At 46.3% G+C, this 23,803-nt stretch overlaps 1 protein-coding gene across 2 annotated transcripts in view; it reads left to right on the top strand.

Annotated features, from left to right (window-relative positions):
- FBXW8 (F-box and WD repeat domain containing 8) overlaps positions 1-23,541 on the top strand; it is a 56,901-nt gene extending 33,360 nt beyond the window's left edge. For both annotated transcript variants that reach the window (XM_062010080.1, XM_062010081.1), the window contains exons 6-11: positions 3,108-3,304; positions 4,809-5,018; positions 15,481-15,608; positions 19,564-19,737; positions 21,310-21,426; positions 22,751-23,541. In XM_062010080.1, coding sequence (XP_061866064.1) covers positions 3,108-3,304; positions 4,809-5,018; positions 15,481-15,608; positions 19,564-19,737; positions 21,310-21,426; positions 22,751-22,895 — 971 coding nt within the window. In that variant the 3' untranslated portion in view covers positions 22,896-23,541. The remainder of the gene's footprint in view (positions 1-3,107; positions 3,305-4,808; positions 5,019-15,480; positions 15,609-19,563; positions 19,738-21,309; positions 21,427-22,750) is intronic.
- The last annotated feature ends 262 nt before the right edge of the window (positions 23,542-23,803 follow it).

The raw sequence follows: 23,803 nt of genomic DNA, 5'->3' as shown, positions 1-23,803 counted from the left end.
CTCACACTGTATTAAGCAGCAGATGTTGCACACACTGTGTTTACCTGACAGAGTGTCGAGCTATTTTTGACAGATTTTACTATCAAATATCTGGTAAAAAAAACCCCAACAAACCAAACCTGTCTGGAAGTGATTGCACTATTGCATGAGCTGTGTTCTCTGTCTTCTCTTGTCATATTCAAGGTGTGGCTTTGCCCAAGTTTAGGAAGCAGAACGCTGAATTCTGGGTTTCCCAGTTTGCTCTCGTGGTCAGAAAAAAAAGTGCTTTGATTTGGATATTTTTTGGTGTTTTGCAGAACTTTCAGACATTGGCACACTCTGTTTAAAACAGTGACATGCTCATCACAGAGATGTGTAAACAAAAAACATCGCTGAAGGCAGATCAGCTTCCTTTTTTCCCTTCACAAAAGCAATCTTTAATTGGGATAAGCAGTGTGGAAAAAGAAGTTGAAAGTACTTCTGCCCAGAGGCAGCAATATTCATTGCCTGATGAAAAAGTCCAGTTCTAACATCCGTGATCTGACACCACTACAGTCTTTTCTCATTGATGTTTGTACCCTCAGCAAGTTCACTGATGACACCAAACTGGGAGGACTGGCTGGTTCCTCAGAGGTTGTGCTGCCATTCAGTGGGATCTTGACCAGCTTGAGAGTTGGGCAGAGAGGAACCTCCTGAGGTTCACCAAGGGCAAGGGCAGAGTCCTACAGCTGGGAAGGAACAACCCCCTGCACCAGGACAGGCTGGGGGTGACCTGCTGGAGAGCAGCTCTGCAGAGAGAGACTTGGGAGTCCTGATTGATAGTAAACTAAACATGAGCCAGCAACGTGCCCTTGTGGGCAAGAAGCCAATGGCAGCCCGGGGGCAGCAAGAGAGTGTGGGCAGCAGGGTGAGGGAGGTTGTGCTGCCCCTCTGCTCTGGTGAGGCCTCATCTGGAGTCCTGGGGCCAGTTCTGGGCTCCCCAGCTGCAGAGGGACAGGGAGCTGCTGGAGAGAGGCCAGTGCAGGGCCAGCAAGATGCTGAGGGGACTGGAGCATCTTCCTTGTGAGGAAAGGCTGTGGGACCTGGGGCTGGTCAGCCTGGAGAAGAGAAGGCTGAGGGGAATCTTGTTAACAGTGACAAATGTCTCACTGGTGGGTGTCAGGAGGTTGGGGCAGCACTTGTTCCTGTTGTATCCAGTGCCAGGACAAGGGGTGATGGGATGAAGCTGGAACACAAAAAGTTCCACTTAAACATAAGGAAAAACTCTTTCCCTGTGAGGTGAGGGAGCCCTGGCCCAGGCTGCCCAGGGAGGGTGTGGAGGCTCCTTCCTTGGAGGGCTTAAAGACCCACCTGGACACGTTCCTGTGTGACCTGATCTAGGTGACCCTGCTTCTGCAGGGGGGTTGGACTGGATGATCTCTAAAGATCCCTTCCAACCCCCACCATTCTATGACTCTATGATGTTTGTTTGCTTGTTGAAATCAGCTGTCCTGGACAGGAGACTTCACCCGTTCCCTTTGGTTTAGTCTGGAGCCGCACCAGCGCGGCCGCGAGGCCTTGGCGTGGGGCAGAGCAGGCCGCAAAGAGCCTGGTAGCCTGCACTGCCCATTTGTGTTTGTTAACTTGTCTGAAGCCTAAGTGTGTGTGATGGGAGCTAGCATTCTGTTTTTCAAAACCAATTCTGCAGTTATTTACCTTTCAAGCAATTAACATAATTACCATTATGCTAAGAAGTAATTTTGGGAAGTTCTGCTCTGAGCCCTTACGGCTCCATCGGGACAGTTTGAGTCGGGACTTATCTTTTTGATGGAAGCCTAATTGCAGTTCTGGCTTTGTGTAAACAAACAGAGGCGGCTAATTGTTTAGGCAAATAGCAGATTAATTTAAATATGCATCCCTAATAAAACAAAAATGGTCCCCATTATGGTACTCATTCCCATGGCGAGGAATATAAATATTCAGTGGGAGTGCCATTAGACAGGGATCTTAAGGATTATCTGCATTATTTCACATTGGTAGCACTTTCCAGATACCAAATAATCTTTACAAAAGCAAACATAAATCAATTTAAACTCATTTAGATACCATTTCACTATGTGCAGTTTCATTACCACACTCTTGCTTCACCTCCTTTGGGACATGGGAGGAGTGTTTGCAAACTGGCACTGGTGCCCGTCCACAGCTGCCTGTCAGAGCTTTTACGTCTCCTTTTGAAGGAATAGCAACCATTAATCATTTCATCATTAATGGCCACGCTCAAGTAGAAGGAGGTTTTCTCCAGCCCTGTCTATCACATCTGAAGATTGCTTCTCTGTTAATTCAGTGCAAAGGTGGCCCAGAAGTCTCCAATTCCATCTGGCCCTTCTGCTCTGTGACACACTCCTGATTGCTTCAGGTTGCTCTTATTCAAATTATGGCTTTAATGTACCGTGCTTTTAACTAGAGTATTGGTGATCTGTGCTGGGAGAAAATGCAGTTGCAGGGGTATTGTCTTTTATACTCTTGTGTTCTTTGGGATTTGTGTTCTTCAGCTTTTTGAACTCTTCTGCATTTTCTATTTTTCCAGAGTGTTAAGATCAGGAGCTTTGCTGCTGCTTGCAAACTGTTAAGAATGGTCTTAAAATCCCTGACCTGATTTCTGTGTGTGCCAAGCTTCAGATTCTTCACTTCAACTTTTCTGTGTGCCACAGAGTGGCTAAAATTTGAATTGTGAGTTCTTCCTTGCTATTTTTTGTAGTCACTGGGGACAAGTATATAGTAGAAGAAGAATTTAGGTATCTGTTTAAGTCTGATCTTCTCCAAACGTGGCAATGTGAGAGAAATCAAGCAGCCTTCCTCAAGGTAGATATCAATGTTACCTGAAGGTCAAAAACTCAGAATCCCTTACAGAGAGGCTCTCATGCCAGAGCACATAATTTCGGAAGGTTTCCTCTGGACCTGTCACACAGTGCTACACAGCACCCTTAAGTTCAACTTTCCTGCCTTGCAGTCTCTTTTCTGTGCATTAACTTTTCCCATTAGAGTGGCTTTCATTTGTATTTTTAAGTTGGCATCTTTAAATGACCTTTTAAGCTTTTGTTAAATGTGAAGGTAGTGCCCAGTGATGGTTTGTTTTGTTTTGCATACAGGGACTGTTAGTGTTTGGAACCTGATGTTCGGGCGGGAGCCAATCCATCATTACCAGCACAACCAGAGGATACAGGCTTTAGCTCTTGCTTCAGAGGGGGCAACAGTAGCAACAGCATCTGGCTTCGAGGTCAAAGTGGAAAGCTCTGATGACAGGGGATTCTGGCAAACTACACAAACATTTGAAATCCAGAAATTGGTGAGTCTCCATGCTGCTTCTTTCCAGGAGCTCCTGATCCACTGATCATTTTTATACAGTTAAGAGAGATGTTATAGAAGTCTTACAAGGGTATTGCCTGAACTACATATCAGCATTATCAGCTAGAGGCTGTGATTTTTGCAGCAGGTTAATAGATGAGCCTTTCATCACTGAAGAGCAAGGGTGAAATGCTGGCTTAAGCTACAAGTGAAAATGAACAGAGTCCATATGGTGCAGGAGGTTGGCTGCTTTTAATTCCTTTTTTTTGTCAACACTAAACTAAGTTGGCTCATTTTGTAAATCAGTTTTCTCGCGTTGGATTGGAGCTAAAACTCAAGGTCTCATTCCAGATCAACACTATCTGATTAATTCTGAGGCAGGATATTGCAGACAAGCTAATAGTATCACTTGTGAAGCTCTATCTAGTTATGCAGCTTCTTCAGGTTGCACCTTCTGTCACTGAAGTTTGAGATTCTTTTAATTAAAAATCAAAAGCTGCCCCATTCTCTGAAGTTTTGTTATGTCTCAGAGTATCAACATGTTTTATTGGAAAGGGGAAGTAAGTAGGAATAAATTGAGTCTTGCAACTTCTCTGCTGTTGCAGGAAGCTGACTACAACACAGCTAGTGGGTATGGAGTTGAGATTTAAACCACTCATGATTAATCCCCTCTTTCAAAGCTAAATCAGTCTTAACAATACTTAAATGAACAAAAGCCCCCAGCAATTATTTAATAGCTATCCCTGTAAAAATATTAAAACACCAGCAGGTACTCTGCTCTAGTTGGATCCATTTTACTCTTGTGTCTTTGTTGCTGTGAAGGGTTTAGTTTGTCACGTGTGAAAAACAAATGCTCAGAACACCACACTCTCTTCTAAGGTTGGGTAAGAAATCAGCTGTGCTCTTAAGGAGCTTAATCTCTTCCCTTGGTGAGACTTCTCAGCTGTGTCTTAACCATTTACTGAGATGGGAAGAGCAATGTCATTCTGGTCTTGTGAGAGAAGGTAGGGGAGCTGATGTCTGGGCTGTCCTAGAGTCATATCATGACCTCTCTGTTAATTTAGAGTATATATATGTGATTGCATCAACTATTCCATGTCAGTTGCAGGAATCTATTGCCCCTTCTGGAGCACTCTATTCACATTCTAGCCACAGTATTTGCTTTGTGTGCTTTAACCTTATGGCTTTCTGTCCTTCATCTGAACGAGTCCATTAAGTCCTGCTCCTTTGATGTGACATTTGGCTGTGTTCTTCTGTGCCATGTCCTGATGAGTTTTTTTAATGGACTCCTCTAAAGTCTATGAGCAACATTTCATCACAGGAGCTAAATTTGCACAAGGTCAGAAAGGAAGTTGATGCCTGGTCTTTGTCTGAGATGAGTCTGTGGTTGGGGTGATTGAAGATAGCAAGTTACCAGCCACCATTGGCTTGTTCAGTTCAGCATGTGACACTATTGAGTCAGAAGATTTTTTGACTGTAGTAAAAATGAAATCTCCTCTTTTTAGGTCAACTTCCTTCACCTGGTTCCAGATGTTACAGGGTGTCCAGTGACAGTGGCAGCTGCAGAAGATGTTGTCTATCTCCTGAAAGCAGAAGCTCCTGGCAAAATCCTCCATTCTGTCTATGGTCAGCCTGTCACGTGTCTCGATGTGTCTGCTCATGAAGCAGCCTTTGGGGTCAGAAACTTTGGCTGGCTGTTGAATGAACCCAACCAGGTATTTCATTTTAGGGGGAGGGGTAATATTTTTATACCTTCATAATTAACAATGGAAAAAGAAAAAAGAGATGATGCTACTGACCATTTCCTTCCCTGGTATTCAGCTCTTTGACAACAGAGGCAAGACATTCATTTACTGCAATAATCTGATGCTTTTAGTAGTGTTCTTCTAGTGGGCTGAAGGTTATTGTTTAGCTAACTGGATGCACTCTGGACATCCCAGCTCGTTCAGCTGTATGCTGTCAGTTGCCCTCTAAGGGGAACTCATCTCAACCCCCCTCTCCAAAACCTAAGAACCCCAATAAACAGCCCCTGCCCCTGCAAGCCAAAACATCCCTCAGCCTTTCTGATGAGAGCATCCAGAGCAGCCTGTCAAGCATTGTACCATGCAAATGTGCAGTCTTAGGAGGATGCTGCTACTTTTTGTGCACTTGACTGAGTTATTAAAGGTACTTCCAGTTTAGTGAAGATGGTGTGGCTCTATTAAAGAAAGCTAAATGCTATTCCTGAGTCTGAAGCCCCCCCTGTGACACAGTCCTCTTAGCAGTGGCAGGGTAGAACAAAACCAGGCTGATTTTGGAGCCTCATGGCTGGGGCATGCTTCTAATGCAGCTCTTCTCAGACTTCTCTGCCTGCAGGAGGGGCTCTCTTGGGCTTGCAGACCCAAATAGGTAGGATAAATAACCATGTTTTGGGAAGGCTCAGAATCCATCTTGAGATCCCAAGCAGCAGCCTGCTTCTGGGCAGGGACCAAGCTCTGGAACAACCTGTTTCTACATGCCTTGAGAAGAGTTTCTGTCCCTTTCCTGCACCTTGCCTAACTTTTCCACTCCCTAATTTCATTCCATCTTTTGTGGTTATGCTTGAGGCAGGTGATAGGCAGCAGTAGGGGAAGGGGAATGCCTCAGTTGAGTGGAGAAAGAAGCAGGAGGTGAGCACCTAGATGTGCTCTGTACCAAAAAAATGCAGTGTTTTCTTTGGCAAGCACCTAGAACAGGAAAGCTTTAGTTGGGATTAGCTCTGTGTTAGGAATAAATGTGTCCAGCTGCATCTTAATTTCCCCATAAAATCCACGTTCACTAGGGAAATGCCAAGGCCACCATCCATACCTCCAGGGCTGAGAGATGCTGTGAGGCCATGCTGTCTTCATTAATTCCTTTGCTGTCCTAATCCAATCCTCCCTGCAGAGGTGGCAGGTTAGAAGGTGAAATTGCCTCATTCAGGGGCATTACCTCGGTGACTGTCTTTGTGCCTAGTAAAGGAATAGAGAAATCACCTTGGGCCCCTCTGTGCCCTACCTATTGCCTAATTTAGTTCTCAACTCTTTGGCATTTGGTGGCAGGTTGCATTAAGCAATGCAGCAACCTGCATCCTAATCAGGGAGATGAGACCCGGCTGGGCTGTGCGTGACAAGGCCACTGGCTTGGCACTGCCTGACATCACGCTGCAGATTAATTACCAACAGCCATGATGATGATGATGATGATGATAACGATAACGAGGCATCTCTCACAGACACAATGCTGCCTGATTACACTGGTCACAAGTTGATGATGTGTCTTAGGGACAGCTTCCCATCTCAGCACTGGGAGGAGGAAGGGGTTCAGCCCCCGTTTGCTGCTGGTGGGGAAACTTTCTTCTCACTTTGGGGTTTGCTTTGGTGCTTTTTTTCCCTGAAGGATGTGTTTTTCTTCAGTGGAAACTCCCAGTCCTAATGCTGCTGCCTGGTAACCTGCTTTTTACTGCAAATGTAGTTAGGGAAACCATCTTTTTCCCTCCTCTCTCTTTTAATCATTGTCTAATTTTAACCAAATTTGACAGCAGAGAAGAGATCTGAGGCATAAGTCCTGTAGGAACTTTTATGTTGGAGAGGAGAAAACCATCAAATCTGTAGCACTTGCCTACTGTTAGAAGACAGACATCTGTGTAGGAGAGAGGGAGAAATGCTTCATCTGTGAGAAGTTCAGCTTTCACTTTATTAAGCATCAGACAACCCAAGTATGAAGCTGTTTCTTGAAGGTTCATCTGCTCAGTGCCCTTGGAGCTCTTTGTTTTATGTTAAGCTAAGAGAAGTTTCTTTAGTAAGGGTTATTTCAGCTGGATGAACTCAATGTGGAATGTACTGTTTTCCTTCAGTTCCAAATTCTTGATATACTGAGATCTGTGTTCCCGTCGAGGTTCTAGTAATTAGGCACTGAACCACAGGGAAAAGCCTGACCTTGGCTTTCCTTTTCAACCTCAAGTGATGCTGATGACATCCAGTGAACATGCCTTGAAGGATGGTGTCTAGTGAATAAGATATTACCCTGTGTCATGAGACTTGGAGACTCAGGATCTCGACACTGCAGCAGCATCACAAACTCTTGGCATCCACATGTTGGGATTTGGGGTTTGAGCACTGAGTGTAAACAAAACCCACAGGTTTAAACAAGAGCTGGCTTTGGTCACCTTCATCTCAGGATATAAACCTCTTAAACAGAAGGCACTGTAACTGTCAGGATTGACATCATCTGATTTCTGATGCAATTATCTCACTGATGGCAGGATCTGACTGAAGCTTTTCCATAGCTGCTACCTTTATAAGCTTCCCTGAATGGACTGTCTGTTGTCAAGTAAGTCTGGTCTCCTACTGTAGCTTCAGGTGAGCTCTCACCTGCTTGTGGATTATTTCTGGGGTATTTACAGGTGCTTTATCCTCCTGGAGGGTGAGGAAACAAACCCAATCATCTCCTGGGTTTAAAACTTAGCTAAAATTGTTTGACATATCCAACAGTTCTTGGTGACAGAAAATAATCAACATGGAAGGATTTGTTTTGTTGGGGTTCTTTTCCAGCAAAGACACTTCATATAGCATGCAAGAGGCTTTTACTTTAAACTCCTGCAGCTGAAGAACTCTCTGTTACATGCATTGGGAAGCACAGGTCAGAGTCTGTGCATGGTTTTGGTTGCTTCGTGCACGACCTTGAACTTGGTTTCACAACAGGTAGATGGGGAAGAGAGGAGGGAAGGGACAGTAACAATTTTAGAGCCTCCAACTTAGAAACAGAAGGCTGGATAGGTTGAGATCAGATGTCTTGGGAGTTGTTTGTTATGCTGTTGCTTTTTCATCTCTTTTGAGCTGATGATTGGCTTGTACTTGATGAATAGTGTTCAACAACACCCGTCTCTTCTCATCAGCAGTTGAAATACTGCCTTGTTTTGCTCCTGTATTTAATGTTTCCACAGAGTTCTTCAACTGCTTGCTAATGTGAATGCAGCCAGTAGAATTAACCACTTGAAATGTCTCTTATGAACTAACAGTAAGTGAAAAACAGGTTTTAAATAATCCTTGAAATTGAATTTCATACTTTCCAGTCTCTCTTGGATGATGTATTTAGGTCATAGCTGTTTTATTGAAGCTGTTGACATTTTTCTTGCACCTTATTTGACCTGAAATCCTTCTCTCTGCTAACTGATAAGCCTGCATTGTGTTTTCTGATGTCATAAAACCCCAAGTTCTCATGGGCTTCCAAAAACTTCAGATTTTTGAATCTTGATTATTCTTCTTTAGAACACATGTGGGTCTTTTCCATTTTGTTGACCACTGTGGCCCTTGTAAATAGTCCAATTTGACAATAAACAGGTCCTTAAAAGCTCTTGTTTTAATACCAGTCAGACAGCACTTAGTGTTGACTGAATTTGAACACCTGGGACTTGCCCAGACGTTTCTCTTTGAGGAGCTGTAGGACTAGAGAGTGCTGATGAACCCCTCTCTTGCTGAAAAGTAATGATTGTCCATCTTATTTGTTACTGTGTTTGTCAATAACCAGCAATAACTTTGCAAGTTTAAGCATACAGTGAATGAATTCCTCTTGTACTGGTTAATGTCAATGACTTTCTGCTTTGTTGTCTGTTGTACGTTGAACACCTCAAAGTCAGCACAGCTCTGTAGAGAAGTGGCTCAGGTTTTCAGAATATAGCTGCTAGGATGTGCTGGGAGTATTCAAGGTGATAACCTGTGAAACCAAGAGAATTCATTCAGCTTTTCAGAATCATTTTGACTTCCTTTTCTCTTTCCTATCCTTGGATTAGGCAAAAAAGTGTCTCTGGGCCAGGGCTTGTTTTATAGCGAGTGGGTGGTTCAGTGGACAAACACAATATCCTTTCCTCTCACTGAGTACCTGAACTCTCCCATCAGTCTTCATCCACAAGTCAGAGGAGCCCAGTGACCTCATTCCAGGTCCTAGCAGACAGCTGTCCACATCATAAGCCCATCAAGTCCTGGCAGAGTCCCGGCCGCTGGCAGCCCGTGCTCGGGCAGTGTCCAGTGCTGGAACAACGAGGGTTGCAGGTGCATTGGCAGAATCGTGTTGCTGAAGCTTGTGTGCTGCCTGCCTGCACAATGCTTGGCTGTGTTTCTTGCTACCAGCTTGGAGTCTTTACTTTTTCACTCCAGTCAGATGACAATTTAAAAGGGAAAAAACCCAAACTCCCCTCATCTTTATCTTCATGTGTAACTTGTGCAGCAGGTGGAGGTACTTGGAGGACCAGATAGTGTGTATGGCTGTTTGGGGCTTGGTTTTTTTCACTGCTGGATTTGCTGCAAGCTGTTTAGGCTCTGTTATTTTTTGCAGTCCTCTGTGTGGGTCTTTAAGCATCGCTTGAGGCTGTTGCTGCAGCTCAGCACATACAAAACAAGGCTCCTCGTGTGCCAGCGTAAAGTCACCTTTAGGATGGCATGAAAGTCAATTTTCCACATGCTCAGAGAAACGGTTGTGTTACCAGCTTTACACAATGACTTATATCTGGCAAGAACTTGCAAAATAGTCTCTCTGGCTGGTTGTCAAAAATTACATCATATTGGAGTAAACTGCTTTTAAATCAAACATCCATTATTCATGTATATTAACTGCTTTTTTGGGGGGCTTTTTTTCCCCCTTACTGGCTGTTTTGTGTGTGATTTACTCTTTTTTTTCTTTCTCTCTGATTGTCTGTCTGTCTCCCTCATCTGCTCCTTTTAAATCTTAGCTCATCTTTAAATTTATGGAGCCAGAACACTTATCTCTCTGTGCAAAGTAACAGTATGCTGACCTTGCATTTGTTAACAGTGAGGTTGTTGTTGTTGTTGTTGCAGTGTTATGTGCCATATTTACAGTAGGCAATTCAATACATTTGCACTGGGAAACTGTGCCCCTGAGGCTTGTAAACTTTGAAAATACTCTTTTTCCACATCCCTTTAGAAATAAAATTCAAACTTGCAGCAGTGTGTGCCATATGTTGTACTTAATTTGATGGCTCCTGCCTCAAATGCATATGAAATGGCCTTGTTGCTTGTGGAGATACCCTTTGGATTGAATGGGTTTGACCTGAGCAAAAACCAGATCCTTTTTTATTCATGGTGGACTTGAAATTTCTCCACCTTTTCTTTTCTTGGCAATATTTGTGTGTATTCAGGCAATAGGGTGGGTTTTTTTCTAGTTGGCAGAGGGATGGGCAGAAGGAAAGAAGGAGAAACATCACCTGAAAAGAAGTGCAGATCCTGTTTCCAGTCTCCTCTGCTTCTCTGAGCAACTCACTTCTTGACATTTTGATCCTCAGTCTCTAAAACAAGTTAGAAACTTCTATCCTAGATGATCTTTCTGAGAAAGTGCTTCTTTGATGAATGTTGCCCAGTAGCAAAAAGGATGTGGGGTTGGAGTGTGGTTTTACAGTGTACTTTTTGCTAATACCTGTAATACCCCATCCAATATTTCATCTAAGAAGAACTAAATTTACTGCACATACAGAGTGTTTTGCCCAGTTCTGAGAGACAGCCCAGTTTTTACTGGCCAGGCAACGTGGTAACTTTTGACAAGAAGCAGAGATGTGGATGTGGAGGGGGAAACTAGCTGTTTCACAAAGCACTTGTCTGCTGGCTGTCAGCCAGGACAGTGGGTTTGAACACCCCTGCTCTTGTCGAAAGTACCACAGGCTCTTTGATAACAAGTGCTTGGGGATTTGTTGTTTTAATGTTCCATCCAAAAAAGACATCTCCAACAACACAGGATCCCAAAACACCTGCTGGGGTATTGGACATGCATGGAAGAGTTCCATCAACAGCATTGCCTTCAGTTCCTTGGTTTTTCTTGGAAGTATCTCAACCCGGAGTACATCGACCACGCTTGACCTCACTTAGCTACAAGATGTAACAGAGCTCAGAGCTTAGCTCTCCTGGCTACAGGGACTTTTCATTCTTTGTGAATTAATTTAGTCTTCTTTCTCGAGTTCTTGGACAGCATTTAAAGAGAGTTCCCTGTACCCTGCAGTCCCATGAAAGTACAGGAACTTTTCCTTTCTTCCTCTGCCTGGTCTCAGCACATCTATCTGAGAGCACTGGCCACAGGTTGAGACTTGCCCAACTCACACAGTAAAGAGAGGAATTAGTCTAATGCACTGCCTTAACAAAAGAGAGAGTATGAGCATGAATAATTAATACCACTAGTCTGTGGCAATCAGATAAAATGAAGTCCCATTTGCTCAGCCTTATTAAAAGAGAGAGAGAGAGAGGGAGAGATGGTAAAGGTCGTTAAGGGACTTGTAACATGCAAAGAATCGCCTCTGAGATGGATAATGTGTTTTCTAATCTCTGTGGTCTTTAACTAAACATAATGGTAAAGGTACTCTGGCTATTTCTGGCTTGTTGAATTATTAAGCATTCTGGGAGATTGCTTGGCTCTTACCCAATAACTTCAGAGTTTTTCATTTGAACAATGTTAATAGGTAACACTTTTTATTCTGTGTGTGAGATCCTGATCCATCTGCACAGAGTATTTAATGCTTTTCCTCCCTCGTGGCCCCCAGGTCCCGTGGGGGGAAGGGATGCTCGTTAGTGTGTTATCCCAAGGTACTTCATTTCACACCCAAGTGCTCTGGATTCACTTACCTTCAGTTTGGTACCTATTAGGTCACTGGTCTTGGGTGTCCATTATAGGATTATAAATATCTTTAAAAGGGGTAATCCCTTTGCAGTGTGCATTATGGGATTATAAACCTCCTAAAGATCTTGGGCTTTATCTGCCCTTTAACACACAGGCCCTTATTTCAAGTCCCTCTTGGCCAGGTATTTTCTTTCTCTGTCCTTGGCCTTTGTAAAGAAAATGCTTGTTGCCTGAGGAGCAGAAGTGTTCCACCAACATCACCATTGTCACCAGCAGGAGTTTAAAACCCCTGTCTTGAAGCAATTCAGGCTTCAGTAAGCATTCAGAGTTCTTTTTGTTTCTTTACCCATCAGTTTGTCAGGAGAAGGTTCTGAAATTCATTTGCAGATGGTGAAATTGCTGGAGACAGAAGCTGAATGTAAACAAAGGTAAAAGCTGGATAAGGAAAATCACAGAGAGGCTCTTTCTTCCAATGGAAGGGCTAAAAATACCTGTGTGCATGGGAAAGCTTCAAACAATGCAACCCAACAGCCTTTGCAAGAATAGAGACTGAGGTGAGAAGGAACTGGAGGGAGCAGAAGCAAGACAAAAGCTTTTCCTCCAGTTTTATGGATGTAAAGTTGGGGTGTTTTTACAGATTCTCTTTCTTACATCAAACCCTTTGAATTGGTGGCTAGTCACATGAGGAGAAATAAATGACTTCTTGAGTAGTGCTACCTGCATATGAGGGTTGCCATTGATTGTTTCTGCAAGCAGCAGAACGTGTGATATTTGCTCTGGTGTAAAACAGGGGAATCTTTAAATGTTATGTGGAAGCAATTTTTCATTGCAGTCTCCCATGGCCATAACACAATGTCTGAGTGTGTATCATATGTTTATAGGATAGATGGGAGCTCTGGTCATTTAGATAAATTAATAGTTTATGGATGTTCACATTAAGTATTAGCCCCAGGGGAGTTTTGGGAAAGCAGCATTTGGCCCTCTCCTCTCCAGAGTTTGAATGTACAGCTGGGAAGGGCTGGTTCAGAGGCACAACTGGGAGCTGGAATACGATGCTATTGACCCGATCGTTTATTGTTCCTGAGTTGAATTCAGCAGTTTATTGACTTTGTCTTTTGCTCAAAACTTTCCAAAGACAAATTTGGTTGCCAGGCACAGATATTAATTTCCCTTGCACTGAAAACTGCGTGGAGTACCTTTGCCAGAACGTCATTATCTCTGGGTTTGGTTAGTGAGCTGTTGGAAGCCTTGCTGCCAAGTGAGAACAGGCTGTAAATTGGACTTTACCTTGGAAAGTTCTATTTTCATGCAGTTTGTAGCAATTTTTTTCTATAGATCTGGAAGTTTAAACTCATTTTGTAGCAACTTCTGTCTCCCTGCAAAGGTAGAGCCTCCCTTGCTTTACAGAGCTTGGGTCGTGTTGCTTTGCTCGTTTGGGTCTTAAGGATGACAAGTTATATCCTCAAGACTGGTATTTGAGGCAGGCACCTTTACAAGGCCAGGACTAGTTGGGAGGTTACAAATGCTCTTAGCAACTGAGGAAGCTGGATGTGAATGTGTTGATTCTAACAGGGAGCTGATAATATGTCTGAATAAAACTGAGCCTGCTCCTTGGTTGGGAGAAATGGCAGGTGGAGGAAACCTGCACCTTGTCTCTCTGTCTTTGCAGTTCTCCTAGAGATTTTTGGAGCTTCATTTCTGTTGCCTAGAGGCATCCATCACAAAATGATCCCCTCCTGCTGGCTTAATTCCACCTTTCAGGTGCTTAACATTGCACAGATAGGAAGTAAAAGGCCAGGCAGCATCGTTATCGCTGTTCTGGCAGATGTTGGAATAACGTGGACAGATAGTGTCACATTTATTAAGCTGCATGTAGATATCATCAGAAAAGTAGAAGGCAAGACTATTGGTGTGATGTTGACAGAGCCATGCTGATGTTGCCATGGAAGCCATCATTTTTTCCTAATGTCTTAACTACTGTTGCTCTTTTCATGGTCATTGGTTTCTTTGAAACGAAAGGAGCAATACCATGACATGCAATCCTGTCTCTGAAGTTGTGTAAGAGCAGGTACTGTGCTGAGCTCCACTGGGCTTTGACCAGCACATTTTTCTGTCTCTAAAAATATTTAGTCTTCTACACTGAAAGGCCCAAATAGATAAATCTCATCTGGCCCACAGGAAAGACAGTAAACACGATTAAACTGATTGCTGCACGGAGGAGAGGAAGGTGAACCAAGTGTGAACTCATGCCTTTCTTCCAGGCTCTGGTTGAATCATCTTGGCTGTTGCTTAAAATCAGAGTTAGTTTTATCCTTTTCCCATCTGAGCTGCCACTTCAGATTAATGTTTATCTTGATCTGTTTCTGCCACATGATGTGTACAAAAGGCATCAGCAGGGCCTGGCAGTGGCCAGTCCCTCCACGTTCAGTTACACTTGTCAGTTTTTACTGTATGGGATTGGATCTTTCTTGCACAGCCCATATACCTTCTAAATATTGCTTCTCTTTACTAGTACTACCCTTTCAGCATGAGCCTTGAAAATCTGACCTGGAGAAAAATCTGTATGGCTTGCTGTGCCTTCCTGAGAGCTGTACTTGTTGGATGCTGGTCGGTTGGCAGCAGCCCTGCATCCCTGCTTCCCATGGATCCTGTTGTGAAACTTATTTCTCAGGGTGTTGTTGCCCTTCTTATTAGGGAGAGGTCTCTATCTTGCTTATCACAGAATCACAGAGTGATAGGGGTTGGAAGGGACTTCTAAAGTTCACCCAGCCCAACCCCCTGCTACAGCAGGTTCCCCTGGCTCAGGGGGCACAGGAACGTGTCCAGGTGGGGTTGGAAACCTCCAGAGAAGGAGCCTCCACACCCTCCCTGGGCAGCCTGGGCCAGAGCTCCCTCACCTCAGCACCAAAGGACTTGCTCCTTGTGTTGAATTGGAACTTTCTGTGTTCCAGCTTTTGCCATTACCCCTTCTCCTGTCACTGGACACTACAGAATAACAAGTTGCCCCATCCCCTTGACACACACCTTTTAAATACTTGTAAGTATTAATGAAGCCCCCCTCAGGCTCCTCCAGGCTGACCAGCCCCAGGTCCCACAGCCTTTCCTCACAAGGAAGATGCTCCAGTCCCCTCAGCATCTTGCTGGCCCTGCACTGGCCTCTCTCCAGCAGCTCCCTGTCCCTCTGCAGCTGGGGAGCCCAGAACTGGCCCCAGGGCTCCAGATGAGGCCTCAGCAGGGCAGAGCAGAGGGGCAGCACAACCTCCCTCACCCTGCTGCCCACACTCTCCTGCTGCCCCCAGGCTGCCATTGGCTCTTGCCCACGAGGGCACGTTGCTGCTCATGGGCAGTTTATCATCACCCAGCACTCCCAGGTCTCTCCTGGAGCTGCTCTCCAGCAGGTCACCCCCAGCCTGTGCTGCTGATGGAGTTGTTATGTATTAGCATCTTGAGAAACGAGTCCTGCAAACCATCTCCGTTGGCAACAACTCAGCTCTGCTTTATGCCGCAGCACATCGTAGTTGTGCTCATGCCACATCTAGCTGGTGTTTGTTCTCTTTCTGCCAGATTCTTCTTTACAACCTGGAAACAAGTCAGTGCCTGAAGAAGATGGGCAACTCGATAGGTGACTTCACATGTGTCAACCTCCGAAGCAGTCCTGCAAACATGCTCGTTACAGGCAATAAAGACAGAAGGTAGGTACCACCAAGAGCTGTAACCCAGCTCCAATTAGCTTCCTTCCTGCCCTGCTGTCCTACATCTGGACCTGCTCGAATTTGTTTCTCCTCTGATGTTTCAAATGCAGCCTGGGTGAACTTCAGGAACAGAATATTAGGTAATAGTTGGCTGTGGCTGCCAGGTTGCTTTGTTTCGGAAAGCTCCACGGGAAGACTTTTCCTTTGAAGCCATTTGGTGGACACAGTTGGTGTACAGCCCAGCGAGACCACTTGGAATATCTTCCACTTCCCCACCACCACCCGCAAAATGAGTTTGGCATTTAAAAGCTCACTTTCTGATATTAAAAAAATCACCTAAGGGATGAATCATGGAGGATGAGATGGGCCTGTCTGCCAAATGATGTCAAGAGTGTGTTTGGGAACACTGTGATGTCCCTCAGGTGACAGGAAAAAAAAACCAACAGAGAGACTTTCATATGAACAGATTCCAGCTTCTATTTAGCTGATTAGCAGCTTTCTCTTTAACTCCTTGGCTTAGGGAGTAGGATTTTCCCAGCACAATGTCTGGTGCCAGGGATGGCCTCGCTGGGAACAGTCAGCACGAAAGGATTAAAGTGCTTAAAAAGACCCTTGGAGGCCAATTTTTTAGATTTCCTCTTTTTTTTTGGCTAGTTATTTGTGAGGTCTGATCCAGTGCACCAAAGGAGATGTGGGATGGCAAAGAGCCAGTCTCTAATGGCTCCTGGTTCCTTCCCTCCTCCTTTCTGCACCGGGCATCAGGCTGCAGGTGGTGGTGGGGTGTGGTGCTGGGTATCAGATTGTCAGGCTGATGCTTCCCTTTGCCAAATCCCAGACCTCTGTCCCACCAGTGCAGCAGCTTGCAAAAATGATTATTTTGTCAAACAGCTTGGGGTTGGGGGTTTTTGTTGTTGTTGTTGTTGTTCCTTCTTGTTGAAAAGGCACTGCAAGCAAACCTCACACTTCCTCAGCATAAGAGGATTAAGGAAACAGCTGAAGTTTGACACGTGTAATCGAATCCTCAGGAGGTTTTTCTTCCTCTGAAAGCAGATCATTCATTTGCCAAAGCACCCCAGTAAAACTACCTCCAGTTTAGACCTCTTGCACAATGATGGGACAGTAGATAGAGGTGATATCCCTGAAGTTAGGCTGAAATTTGCTGTCTTTGTACTAGGTCTGTGACCTTTCCCCTGCAGAAAGCTTTTCAGTTTTTCAGCTCGAGCATTGGCTGAGAGGAAGGGCTTGGCCATCACTAAAACAGCAAGAAAGCAGGAAGAAATGGTTCAGCAGATAAGTTTGGCATCCAGGAGGCAGCACCACGTGTATCTCAGAGGTCAGCTCCTCATGTGGTGCTGCATGAGGGGTATTAATAGGTGCTGAGCATCCACAGGTGGAATGTGACTAGAGCCTCCATAGCCCTGTCACAGAGCAAGTGTATGAAATTGGGACCTTGCCATGGGAGATCAGACTCTGATGGGCAGTGGGAAAACTTACTGCTTGAGTTAAATCATCTCACTGTTTTACTGTCATATGCTATTCTTTCACTCAAAGCCATGATTTTGAAAAGTAACACTTGTGAAATGCTCTGGGTGGGACCTATAAAAGCTGCCTGCCCATCCAAAAATACTCCTGAATCACTGCTCATCTATTTGGTTACTGACCTGTGCTTCTCACTGCCATGAGACTTGGCAGTAGGGAGCATGTGGTGATGCACAGCACCACAGCAGCCTTGGTAGAAGCTAAAATGACAAGGAAGCAAACACAGGGCAAGGCCACCACTGAAAGGTGTGCATCAAAACATGTGTTTCCTGCTCTCCTAAAGGCAGGTGAGCTTACCTCTAAGGTAGTCTACCAGGAGAGTCAAAGCCTGGTCATGGGAACACCTTCTGTAGGGCTCCCTTGAGCTCAGGTGAATGTGAAGTGCTCTCCCTGAGCCCAGCTGCTGAGGCAGGCAGCTCCAGGCCAGGTTTGCAGCAGAGCATCACCTTAGATTTGCAAAATACTCCCCAGCTTTCTTTTAAAGCACAACTAAACAGCTCAAGTGCGTCTCACTCTTTCAAGGGCATGCCAGAATGGGCACCTGCCTGAAACCTGGGCCCTTGCTAATGAAATAACCAGGACACAATCAGCTCTTGGCTTCCAGCCATGCCTACCAAACAGAAGCAGCCTCAACTGCCATGCAGAACACATGCAGCAAGGCAGGGAGAGCACTGAGTGTGAGCACTTCCAAAACACCCCATCCCTACCCACACAGAGCCAAAGCTGCTCTCTGCAGGAGTTGGAGAAAGCAAGAAGTCCTTCTCACCATCAGCAGCTGTGGTGCTGGGGTTTTCCTGAGGGCAGCTGCAGAGCGTGCTCCTCGCTCTGTTCCAGCCTCCTTTGCTACATGTCGGGTGGATGTTGCTCTGTTGGAGTTTTGGACTGTTCTGTTGCCTTTTATTTCAGATGCTGAAATGTGTTATTTGTGAAATCATATGATGCAATCTCCATTTGAGAAAGGAAAGGGAAAGACTTGCAGCACCATTAGGATCGTAGCAGGAGTATGGAATAAAGTACAGTTAATGTGTTGGAACAAGTGTGTTTTGGCCTTTCCTGGAGTTAATGCATACCTGATGGTTTCAGCCTTGGTAGCCATCAGCTGGGAGGAACTTTCCCTGGCTTCTTTTCAAACCTGAGATCAGTATTTCCCCTTAACTTCTGTTTTCACTCTTTTAATTCTTCACTTATGTCCTTTGCCTTATCTCCTCATCTTGATATACAGAGGATCAAACAACACACTCCATGCTGGGGTTAAAACTTAACACCATTAGCTTTAGCTGGGCTTGTGGACTTGTTGCTGTGGCTGAAATCCTAAGCTGCTTTTACTACAGTTCTGCTTCTAGCTGAGTCTTTGATACATTTCTCTTCAAATGACTTGAGTGGTCAGTGGTTTCTGATGTCCCAAAAAGCTGCACCCAGTCGGTAGCTCCTGTTTGAAATCAGAAGAGGTACCTCATGGATAGCCTTGGTTTCATATTGCTGATTGACTCAAGCATGTAAATAAACCTGTAGCTGCCTTGACTTGTCTTTTGAAATGCACACATTTAGTCTCTTCCTAAAGCTTTGTAACCATAGTCCTATCCTTGATTCTCATAATGAAAGATGATCCTTGTAATTATATTATCTCTTGGTCACTGGGGATGTGGGTTGCAGGTACCAAGGGGGAGGGTGTGTTAGCAGGATGCCCAGAACATTGCTAACATTTTGGGAGGCACAGGTAAAATCACAGAATCTCAAGGGCTGGAAGGGACCTGGAAAGCTCATCCAGTGCAACCCCCCTGCCAGAGCAGCACCACCTAGAGCAGGGCACACAGGAACTCATCCAGCTGGGTTGAATGTCTCCAGAGAAGGAGCCTCCACAGCCCATCTGGGCAGCCCCTGCCAGGGCTCCCTCACCTCAACAGGGAAGAAGTTTTCCCTTGTGTTTCTTTGGACTCTCTTCTGTTCCAGCTTGTGCCCATTGTCCTATCCCTGGCCATCCCTGAGCACAGCCTGGCTCCATCCTCCTCACACCCACCCTTGATGGGTTTGTAACATGAACGAGGTCACCCCTCAGGCTCCTCCAAGCTGCAGAGCCCCAGCTCCCTCAGCCTTTCATCACAAGGCAGATGCTCCACTCCAGCATCTCTGTGGCCCTTTGAGGAGCTTCCCCCAAATGTCCCTTACATTTTGCATCACCCAGCACTTGTAACGAGACAGAGAGCTCCTGTGTGGTGCGAGGCGTCTGCCTCACAAAGTCCTTGATAATAGGAGTCACAGAGGAAATTCAGTGGTGAGAAGTGTCAGCCTCCTTGGATCTCTGACCATTGCTGTCCTGGACATGTTTTCATAACCCCAAAGCACCTGTGCTCTTGGAACCCTCAGCCTGCAGACCCACAGCTCTTTTGATCTCTCTCCTCTGTTTGGTTTCGTTTAGGATCAGGGTGTTCGATCTCCGCAAGAGCGAAGCTTTGTGCTCCCTCTATGCTCACCAGTTAGGAGTGTCTGCAGTCCAGATGGATGACTGGAAGATCGTCAGTGGAGGAGAAGAGGGCTTGGTCTGTGTGTGGGACCAAAGGATGGGCACCAAGCTCTGGGAGATGCATGCCAGGTAGCTTTGTTGGCGCGGGGTCCTGTTGCAAAGGGTGTTTATCGGGTCTGGCTGATAGGGAGAATGTGGGAGTGGGATGATCCAGGACCAAAATGATGACATGCCTTTGTCTAAAGCTTCTGAGGGTTCTCTTTAGTTTTCATGTGATTTTGGGAACAGGTTGCCTCCCCACCTGGAGCCCTGTGTGTGTTTCTGGTGTGTCCTTTAGCTATCCTGGCCTTTTTACTCAGTTGAAAGCAGTCCCTTGGTGGGTGGAGGGGAGCGTGGAAATCGTTTCCCCTGCATTCTCCATGAAGCTCAGTTACCATCTTCTCCCTGCCCCATTACTTTATTGAACCTTGAGTGTAAAATGCTGCACTCCTGGCTGATGCCTTTAGCTGGTTCTGGCTGTCTCTGCCTGGATATCCTCACACAAGAACCCATGTTTCTCCTCACCTCATTCACCCTTAGCAGTAACCATCACAGCCAGGCTGGTGCTTAAACTCATCTAAATCTTGAAATACCAGCTTGCACTGAAAGCACACTGAAGGTACAGGCAGAGCTCAGTATCCTGGAGCTGACAGAAGACTCCTAGTTGCTACAGCTGAATTGTTGACCCAGTTCCCAGGGAGTTCTCTCTGCCTGAATGAAGGATTTAGCCCCTTGTAAGTCTGAGTGATAACCTTAATAAAATGAACAGATAAATCCTGATCTTTTCCCCAAAGAGGAGCTAGATGAGGTATTCACAGTCAGGGAAGTTCAAGTGGGAGTTGTCATTGATTAGTAGGAGATATCTCCTCCTCTTTTGACCCTGTGAGTTATGAAGCCCGTTGTGATGCAGCTCGTGCATTAAGGACAATATTGCATCGATTGTCTCCTGGATCAGCACTAATGAGCATGCCAAGGAGGAAGGCAGGCAGTGCAGCTCTGAGCTTCCAGGGAAGACTGAACATCAACATCTCAAATCCTCTTTACATGAGAATTGGAAGGGCTCACTTAAATCAGAAAGGCCTTTGTAGATAAGAAGCTGTGGTTGTTGGTATCTCTGCCTACAGCCTGGTGTCACGGATGGAAAGCGAGGGCAGAGGCCAAGGGAGATGGCAGGAGACACATTCAAGTCATGGAGATAAGCCTAGTCTGAGAAGATAAGTTACCCCTACTTGAGCAGTAGATGCTGTTACAAGGGCTCAGGTTTAGTTTTATTCACCACTGAGAGAGAGGAATGAAGACCAGACCAGGCTTGTGCCATAGAGCACAGTTGTGCAGCAGCCACAGCTCAGCGCTGGGGGGTGTTGGGGTCCTGAGTGTCCTCACCCATCCTTTTGGGCAGCATCCTGCTCTTCCCAGGAGCGATGCTGCTGCACTCCTGTGTGCTGAAATATTTGCTGCCTCCACGTGTGTTCTGGTAAGAGCCCACTAGGTGGGGATAAAAGCCGTGTTTGTGTGCTGCAGCTCACAGGCAGCTCCCCAGCCCCTGGCACACAGAGGGCGCTGGGTGAGGCGAACCCTCGTTAAGCCAGAGCGGTTCCTTTCCCACACTTGGATTTTAGGCGTCTAACACGTGTGTTGCCTCACCCTTTGTTGCTTTTGCAGGCATCCAGTTCGCCACGTGTGGTTTAACTCTCACAGTCTCATCACTGCAAACGTCCCTGACGAGAGAAGCCCCCGAGGGAGCAGCGTCCTGGCCGAGGAGCTGAGCGCCTGCCGCAAGTGAGTGGAGGCAGCGCTGCAGGGCACGGTGCTGGGCACTGCAGGGATCTGCTTGACTGGTATCAGCATGCCCTCGTGGGCAAGAGCCAATGGCAGCCTGGGGGCAGCAAGAGAGTGTGGGCAGCAGGGTGAGGGAGGTTGTGCTGCCCCTCTGCTCTGCCCTGCTGAGGCCTCATCTGGAGTCCTGTGGCCAGTTCTGGGCTCCCCAGCTCCAGAGGGACAGGGAACTGCTGGAGAGAGGCCAGTGCAGGGCCAGCAAGATGCTGAGGGGACTGGAGCATCTTCCTTGTGAGGAAAGGCTGTGGGACCTGGGGCTGTTCAGCCTGGAGAAGAGGAGACTGAGGAGGAATCTCATTAATATTGACAAATATCTCACTGGTGGGTGTCAGGAGGTTGGGGCAGCACTTGTTCCTGTTGTATCCAGTGCCAGGACAAGGGCTGATGGGATGAAGCTGCAACACAAACAGTTCCATTGAAACATAAGGAAAAACTCTTTCCCTGTTTGAGTGAGGGAGCCCTGGCCCAGGCTGCCCAGGGAGGGTGTGGAGGCTCCTTCCTTGGAGCTCTTCAAAACCCACCTGGACACGTTCCTGTGTGACCTGATCTAGGTGGAGCTGTTTGGCAGGGGGTTGGACTGGATGAGCTCTGCAGGTCCCTTCCAACTCCCACCATGCTGTAATTCCATGTCTTTTGAAACACTAAGCACTTGAGTCATGATCCAGCACAGCAACAGGGAAGGTGTAGCATCTAAAGAACCAAAAGAAAAGATGAAGCCCTCCAAGTGATGAGCTGGCTCTTTATTTACTTCTGAGCACACAAAGAAGAATTCATTTGGTTTTCAGCAGGGGAATGGAAAGGCCACTGGAGCCAAACAGGGAGGGCAGCCCCTTTCCTTGCTCTAATGATTAGTAATGAAGCCCTGCCTCCTCCTAAAGGAAAACTACTGGTATTTAAGCTCCAGGTTTTGGTATTTGCATCTCAGATGGCTGTTAGCGTGCTTAATTGAACTCTCAGACTACAGTGTGCTGTCTCCCCCCTTCCTGAACAGATGAGAAATGCTGCAGCAGATGACAGTCACGTCTCTGCAGTGCTCAAGGGGATGATTCACTGTGTGTTTCCAGGGCTCAGAGGGGTCCCTGGAAGGAGGCAGGAGGGAGCTTTCTCTGTTTCTCACACAGGCAGCCCTCGGTGCAGAAGGGATGGGGCTTTACACTCAGCTTCTGAAGCATGACATTTGAATCCTTTATGGCAATCTCTTAACTTTGTTTCCCCTGGTGAAGTGGATGATGAAGGTGAAGTGGTGTGTCCTGGTTGTTTTGTGCAGGTATCGAGGAATCATCTATGCCTACGAGTTCTCAGTGGACCAGTTGGCTGTGGAGAGCGTCCTTCCCATCTGCCGCTCCTCCTACGACGAGGTCACTGGTTACAACTACAACATTGGCCTTGCAGTTCCCTATGATAATGTTTAGGTAACTCCCTTTACTTGGCCAGCCCTCTGGCCAGAGGCAAAAAGGAGATCCACGTGGGACAAGCACCAAGGAGATGGTGTTGGCTGCGTGATGGCCCGTCAAATGAGCTGAGCAGCAGCCAACAGCTTGGGGCTGTGAACCAGAACACAGTGTGGCTGCCCTCAAGCACATCACTGCAGATGTTCAAAGGTCCACTCTGGTGGAAAGGAGAGACTGAAGGGGAACCATGCACTTGAGTGTAAACACAGATGTTCCTAAGGGCTGCTGATCCCAGCTGGACAGAGGGACATGGGCAGGAAGCGAGAGCCCCGAGTGGTGGAAGGCTGGGAACACCTAGAGGAGTTGATGCCTGTCCTGAGAGGGGGGCAAAAATACCAAGGACTTGCAAGAACCACCTTCCTGAGCACGTTTGACATCCCTTTCCTTGTAATGAGCTGCTTGTTCTCCTTGGAGTGCATCAGGACGTGTGCAGGACAGGACCAGGCACGAAAGGTTCTGGTGGTTGGGAGAGGGGAGTGTGGTGGAGAGAGGGAGGGGAGGGCTGGCCTTGGCCAGGCTGGATGCTTGGCCACATGCATCACAGTGATTTTAAAGTAAATTATTTTTTTAAAAGCTCTCCAATTCTGAATTAAATGCTTTCACACTGTTTGTGCATCTGTGGGGGGAGGTCCTTCAGGAGTCTCTTAGGGTGAACCAACCCCTGTGCACTGGAACAGAAGGCAACAGCCTTTTGTTAGTTAGTTAATGTCTTGGGTTAGCTGTCAGGTATGTTCTTTGCTGGATCCTGCCCTTCCACAGCACCCAGAGGCCTTCCCCAGAGGGATGAGACTTGGGTTTCTGACACCATCCCTGCTTTTGAGCTGGGAATTGATCATGTTGGTTTAGTGAAGCAGAAGGGATGAACTGGC

Source organism: Colius striatus, chromosome 17 (assembly GCF_028858725.1).
Source record: "Colius striatus isolate bColStr4 chromosome 17, bColStr4.1.hap1, whole genome shotgun sequence".
Taxonomy (NCBI): Eukaryota; Metazoa; Chordata; class Aves; order Coliiformes; family Coliidae; genus Colius; species Colius striatus.
This window is presented reverse-complemented; position numbering and strand designations above follow the sequence as displayed.